At 39.7% G+C, this 7,512-nt stretch overlaps 1 protein-coding gene across 1 annotated transcript; it reads right to left on the reverse strand.

Moving 5' to 3' along the window:
• Positions 1 to 170: 170 nt before the first annotated feature.
• RB195_016659 (uncharacterized protein) lies at positions 171 to 7,229 on the reverse strand (the record flags this gene model as incomplete). The annotated part of the gene is made up of 13 exons (XM_064183290.1): positions 171 to 305; positions 387 to 543; positions 1,961 to 2,136; positions 2,269 to 2,364; positions 2,617 to 2,709; positions 2,778 to 2,891; positions 3,172 to 3,312; positions 3,371 to 3,440; positions 4,135 to 4,167; positions 4,590 to 4,625; positions 6,920 to 7,000; positions 7,100 to 7,124; positions 7,187 to 7,229. 13 exons carry the CDS (start codon positions 7,227 to 7,229, stop codon positions 171 to 173), a joined length of 1,200 nt encoding a protein of 399 aa, XP_064039171.1.
• Positions 7,230 to 7,512: the final 283 nt, after the last annotated feature.

The raw sequence follows: 7,512 nt of genomic DNA on the forward strand, positions 1-7,512 counted from the left end.
TGTCTTCTTTGTGATTCTCGTAACTAGTGGTATTCGAAGTATTATTTAAACATACACTTAGACAAAACTTGTAAGAAATTTTATTTTCAACTCGATCATACGTCATTAGTCGTAATGAAGACACATCAATTTTCACGAACACAATGAAGCACGAATATTATAATAAACAGCTAGAAGCCTCTTGTAGCTTGTAGATAATCCTTAGTAAATTGCTCCAATAAAGGAGTCACGTTCTCATCCATATATTTTGTACGTTTTAAATATTGTAGTAGCACTTGATGAACGTAGAGATATTGTTGCTCGGTCTATATAGAGAAATAAAAAGAAGAAGGAAGGAAAAATATTCGAATCCACAACTAGACTATTCGAAGAAAGTATTCACAAACCTGAACACTATTATTACGTTGCTTCCGTAGTTCTATTAGGTATCCGCGCATTTCAAGTAAAGGCTCATGCCTATGTATAAGTTCCAAAGCATGTTGAATTAGAACAATTGAACCTGTTCGTCCTATACCAGCTGAGCAGTGTACAATAATTGGACCACTAAATTAAAGTTTTAAAAGCAACTAGTGACAAAAAACAGAAACAAAACAAAGTGTGCTTCTTTTACATTCATTTCTTGCCATTTTACTTTTTTTTTTTTATTTTATTTTTTTTTCATTTTAATATGTACTTTGTGTCGTGATGGTCAGGAGGTTAACGAGCGTTTCGGCCCTCACTTCTTTGTTCCAGGGAATATTCCAATTTTTTTTTGAGGGCCAGGTTCTGAGGCAAACAACATCGCACGTCAACTGTTTACACAGGATGGATGGCGAAGCTCGAGGAGTTCGCAATGTGTCATGTTCCTCTCAGGAGCACAATTGCTCTGAATTTTCCTACTTTAGGCTGTATGTGTGATCCTGGAATTGACTTCATATATTTATCATTATCTCATTACTTTAACAGGTATGCAAGCTTAGTTTATAATTAATACTTAATACTATAATTGACTCATTGTGCTCGTTAATTCAAATTTTGCTTTGTATCGTGTATAAGACGGGAATAGCGCTGTCGGCAAGAGGTTCCGCTTCCTGCACGATCGAGGTCGGTGGTTCGAGTCCGCCCTAGTGCTCACCACTCAGCCTTTCACTCCCTCTCGGGGTCGATAAACTCGTACCAGACTCGTCTGGGAGGATAAAAACACTGACTTGACCCATCGGCTAGCCCCGCAAATCATCGTATAGGCCAGTTACACGTTCATAAACCTTAAACGATTTGGATTGAAGTGAACGCGGTGGCGCATCCGGAAGCGGATTAATTAACGCCAGACACTTTATCCGTTACTGTATCAGATCGGTATCTTTGCTTTGTTGTAGAGATTTGTGTGATTATTTGATCTTTTCCTATTCCATTAGGATTAATATTGTTATTTCTTTGGAGCAGTGGTGCAAACTAATTCAAAGTTGATCCGGAACCGTGGACTCTAAGGGAATTAGGAGCTATGCAGTGGAATTAAGGCCAAGGTTGAGGTTTGATGCTGTCCAGAAAAGCTTCGTCGTCGTCATTGATGACGAGGATGAGCTCTGACGATGCGAATTTCATTATGAGAGGTACTATTTTTGTTGTGGCCAACAATGATGACCGCTTCTAGGCGCAATCGGTTCTTATCAGGAACAAAATCGCCGTGATCTCGGTCATCGTCATCCAACGATTCAGAAGCATAGCGACGATAGAAGCTATGCTAACGTACGTACACCGGCTTCGTAGAACTTTGTTACCAGTTAACTAGAATTTTTCTCCTATTTGCTATGTGCTGACAAATATCGTGTCATAATCCGATTTTAAGAATCACAGGTGTCTTTTTATCCACGTTCTTGAAGTTTGTTCCTATATAGAATGTTTTTATGTGGATCATTTCCCAGTTCTGTGCTGTACATTGTATACATATCATACACAAACAAATCCAAAATGTTTGTCTTACCAAGAATTTTTAAGTTTTGATAGCAATGCAATCGGAGATAGATCGACCTCCGGGACCCCACGATCCGGCCAATCCAACCAGTGATAGTGAATGCACGAGTGCAGCCGTTGTCCAGGAACTTGCACCTCTAGTGCTCTCATCCTCACTTGTACTTTTGTCTCAAATGGAAATTGAAACTGAAGAAAACTTATAGATAGCATGTATCCTCAAAAAAAAAAGAAACCACTGAATGAAAATTAGATGTTCTCACACATCGTAGCTTTAGTGAAACACTGCTAAAATCAGTATATGGAAACGATTAAACTTACGAATCCTAAATTTTTACACGTTACTCGCACTCCTTCCTCAAAATTTAAAGTGGAAGGGGATACTTGAGGGAAGTATTCAGCACATTTACTCACGTTCTGGAAAATGATTGCTTTTTTTTTACAAGGAACTCCTAAGCAGCCGTTTCCCCTGTATGTTGTGAACTAATACTAGGCAGCTTTTTTATGGTAACAATCAGAAAATTACCGAATTTTTTTTCCAAGCACACATATTTGTGGTTTGTTTTTTTTTGTTTTGAAATTGCAAAGAAAATTAATTTGCTACAAGTCCTACTGACATTTAAACGTTCTAAAAATTAAAAAAATTTGCATTTGCAAAGTTGCTCAAACCTGTTCTAAAAAATTACAGAGCATAAGAATAGCTTCACTCTTTTCCTGAACAACCATACACCAAAAATCTGTACAAGTGTTAGGAAGTGGAGCCTTTGAAATAAGAAGTTTTTTTTCTTTTTTTTTAAGAACTACAATACAAAATCCTTCCACTTTTCTACCTGTGTACATATAAATCGATTTGGACGATTCGGTGTGGCAACATAATTTGCGTGGATGTAAGGGACTTTTCCAATTTTTAAAATAACACGACGATTATCCAAGCAACCAACATCCTTAAAAAATCAGAGATACTTTCAGAGAACGTTCACGTTTACCCCAGCCGGTACTTGTGTTTGCTTGGGTGACCGTGACGCGTCGGCTGTAATTCACAGAATTGCCGCTCTCAACACACACTCGCTGCTACAATCGGCTCAGCATCACGGAAATCCTGCACTCAAGGTACCAAGCCGTTATGTAATGGAATTTGAGAGAAGACGTATGCCAATTCTCTCAAACTTGAGGGGAAAACATCTGTAATTTTTTGCTAATTTTTTCTTCTTAACTAAGTCTCACCCTGTATCTGTTTCTTCCTGTTGCACCCTGCGCTACGAACTCTTTCATTTGCGTAAGATCATTTCTACGTTTCATAGAACGAAACTCTTCAGTTAGTCCACGGATCCCCTTCCGAAGCGTCGATTCCACGAACGGTGCTACCTGCCGTATAAACGTGTGAAAATAAATAAATGTAAGTGACAAATTGTTGTTTCATCACTTGCACTCTTTTTTCTGCTCTTCCTCTTGGTGGAAGTCTAGCTGTTTTGGGAGCAGATACCCCTTCAGTTCTGGAAGACCAATATTTGACGGTTTTTCAACTTATGACCTGAGTTTTTGCCGATCTATTCAGTTTTTTATCCGAAAAGTTCTTTCCTTAAAAGTTTCGGTTTGCCTTTAACCCTTTAAGTGCTGCACCGAAAGAAGTTGGTATTCCTTCCTTTCGTAGCGAAGAAAGAGCACAAACTAGGTTGCAAACACAACGATCGATATTCCATGAACAATCGTTGAAAGCTAAAGTCTGGAAAACCACGATGTTCGGGTTCCAGTTTAGATTTGAATGTTTGTTGTGTTGTTGTTGTTTTTTTGTTATTGTTTAAACCTGAATCCTTGTTCAAGTGCGTAAGCGACTGGGCTCGAATTGGCGCGATCGAGCTGGGACCGTCGCTGACCGTGCAGTCCGAGTGGAATCAGGAAAGGTCCCAACTTTGACCGCAACCGCTGGTCTCAACGTGGAGCCGCTCACGTAATTGCATCAACCCGGCTATGTTCACATTCCCAGTCCATCGAGGTGCAGGCGTCTTTTTTTATTTCCTCGTTTTTTAAAAGTTTTTTTTTCGTTTTCTTTTTTATTTCCACAGTGGCAACATGTAATTCTCTACACATGCCTACGCTTTTTATTTTGCTGTTACTACGGTAACTTTATTGATATAGTAGGTATGTATTATGTGTCAATTCAGGTTTTTAAGTTCAGAAATAACTTACCGTACTTCCTGGCTCATGTATAGTCGATCACTTCTGCAATTATATGTAAAAGTTAATAGTGTAGGATAGTACTAATTTTTACTTGAGGTAGCTTTATTACTTAATAATAATATACTATATAATATGTACTTTATATTAGCTTTTTAATAATTTACGCGTCAAATTTGACCTCTGATGATGATCTTTTGATCTTTCCTGAATGTAGACTAATTCAGTTTGTTTATTAATTAGATTTGTTTTTTTAGGAAAGAAAAGAATGTTTAGGCTTAACATGCAAATGACTGTATTATATTTTGGAAGATTTGTACGAACAGCTCATTACTAAACAGTTATGCTCTCAGCGTCTATTTATATATTCTCTAAAGAAGGTTGAAGGTTTTTTCCTTTAAAAGATTATTGTTATACAGTTTTCATTTTCAACCGTATAATTCAGTTTCCTCCTCCCTCAAACTCACATTTCTTCCTTTTTCGATGTAGGTTGTTCTTCATCTCTGAAAAAAGTCACGTAAGTTCACTTCTACGTATTTTGTCACCGTCAGTGCTTGAATACTTAGATTTTGGTTGTAGTTGATAAATAAGCACTAATTGCAGTCGAAGCGGGGGCGGGTAGGTTAAGGTGTAGCTTGTAAGAGGTTTCCCTATGACTGCTCTGTCGACTGATGGTTCAGAGCCGCACCAGCGCCACCCAAACCTCTACTTCTGGGAAAAAAACAAATTGGTTCCAATTTTGTCTGAGTGGATAGAAAAAACAGAACAAAATAGAAAACATTGATTTGATATATCGGCTAACCTCTCGTTTGATTGTATAACCTAGAAAAGGGTTCATTAACCTCAAAGAGTTCTCATATGAAGCGATTACGTTGCCGCACCCCAATGCCAGACGCTTTGTTATTTAATGGCTCAGAAATGAACCTTTTACTGGATAGGTGGTACTGATCCAGACTACCACCTTTACATGCACACGGCTACCACAGGCATCCGTACTACTTGCGGGTGAGATCCATACATTGCTCAGCGCCGCAGCATCTCTAGCATTCTACGGAAGGAGAAAATCTATACTCTATGAATTATACTATATGGAAACATTTTTCCGTTCTGTACTTGACATCCGGACTGCACGTAACATACCACGAATCTGGGGTGGTACGGATTTCAGGTGGAGTATCCGTATACGGGGTCGTAGGAGGTTATGGAGACGGGGATAGTTCCGCTCATCTCTCCCTGCAAAACTGCAAACAGCCTCCTTCAGAATGCTGTTCTGTACGACGCCATCCATTGCAACGCTCCACCCCTTGCGCCGCCTCCGTCCTGCGATTCGTCGAAAATCAATTCGGACTGCCTCGATAGGCAGTAAGGGACGCTACGCGTGCAAAGGTGGCGCGCTGCAATAGAAGGCATCGCAGAAAACAGCATTCTTGAGGTGGCTGTTGGCAATGATGCAGGGAGAGATGAGCGGACCCTCCCCGGTCTCCATAATCTACGACCCCGTATACGGATACTCCACCTAAAATCCGTACCACCCCAGATCCGTGGTATGCTGCCTTTAAGTCACACCGTGAAGTATAGATGTCGGCAATGCCGAACTCTGCAAGACAGGGGACGTATCAGTGGCGTTTGTACACTTCCGGCTGCGCACATTATTCTAGAGTTCTCCTGCGATAAATGTTTGGGGTTAAAGAACCTTTTGTGCTGAGCGGCACCTGGTTTGGTGCTAAGACTATTGGAACAGCCTTACACCTTCTGTCGGACCTGCACGACATTTCTAAGAAAGAGTAGGAGGTTTGAAGCTGCTAATCGATAAGCATCGATCATTCTCAATTCTTCCACTTTTTGGGCAGTTCCGTTCAGTTAAGGTCATTCCGAAGTCTCTTCTCTTCTTTTCTCACCATTCTCTCCTCGTTTGGTATGACCACCAAACGCTGCTGTGTCGACACACAAATAAGTGATATATCTGATAGAGGAGACGTCAACAATTCCTATGAATTGCATCCGTGAGGTTGGTGAGTTATGTATTTCTTGTGATACGGTACAATGTTGGTAGGTGAAATGAGCAAAAGGTTTTCTGAAGAAGGCAATGATCCCAGAAAAATGTTTGAGGTACCGGCGGATGAACTCAGGTGTGACGAAACGGGGGCGATTTTAGGAGTGATCTCAAATGTGAAGAAATTGATTCAGGATAACGATCCGTAACGGTAGAATCGAGGAAGAAGTGGATGCAGCAGAGTGCATACGATTTTATTGGAATCTGTAGAAATATTCAAATACAGTGAAAGCTGATAACTCGAAGAGCAAAATTTTGATTAAAAAACGAGGTGAATGAGAGAAATTCTAATCTATTTAAGTACTTAAAATTAAATTCTCATTAGGTCTTTGATGTGAAAAGTGATGCATAAGGTACTAAAAAGGCTTTGTATTAGTACCTCTTGGCTTTATATAAATCAAGAAGAATAAGGTTAAAGTATCCGTCTTTCTGGAGGTTTTCTGGACACGTGTGTTCACACCTATATGACGACGGGACCAGCCGATGTATCAAGATAGTGTTTTTTATCCTCTCGGACAAGTCTGATACCAATTTATCGACCAAAGAAAGACGGAAGCCTTGATTAGCACTAGGGTGGTTTCCAAATATCGACCTCACGACCATAGCGGACCACTTACCGACTGCGCTACACCCATCACTCTGCCTCTATATAATGTGTTGGTAGTTATTTCTTATACTACACTCAATTTTTCTGGGACCCAAAACCAACTATGGTTCAACTGTTTGTCAAAAATTTTCACTTACCCTGTGGACCGGCTGGGGAATGTTTTACGCTTAGTCTTTGCCCTCTTTCTCTTAGTCCTGTTTGACTTCACCTTTTTCATCCTTAAAATACTGGATAATTTGATGATCGTTTAAATCATTTATGAAAGATATCATTACGTCTTCTTTGTATCAGACAAAGTTTGGTCAGATTTGACTCACTTTTGCGAATTCTGCTGGTCATCGCCTGGAATTTCTCTTCTTTTTTTTGAGAAATTGAATTCATGTTTAACAATCAACGAAACATACTTTGAGGGGCTTCCCTCGAAAAATGTTTCTTCACATCCAACATTTGCAGATTTGTGGTGAAGACAGTGAAGCAGTGTCGAGTAGAATGAACCTCTCCTGCTTGCGAAGATTATTTTTCTCCTTATATTCAAGCTTATCAGTTGGGCTCAGCATAACAAGGAAAACATCAGTCATCGGCCTTCATGGACTAAATATGATTAAGTGTAATTAATCGGTGAATACGGTACATACAAAAATTTTCTGAAAGTTAACATCAAATGTTCTGTGTGTTCAAATTATATGAAGCACGATCGACAGTGTCGGCATAATTTGGGCGGGTGTAGTGC

This window comes from Necator americanus, chromosome II, assembly GCF_031761385.1.
Source record: "Necator americanus strain Aroian chromosome II, whole genome shotgun sequence".
Lineage (NCBI taxonomy): Eukaryota > Metazoa > Nematoda > Chromadorea > Rhabditida > Ancylostomatidae > Necator > Necator americanus.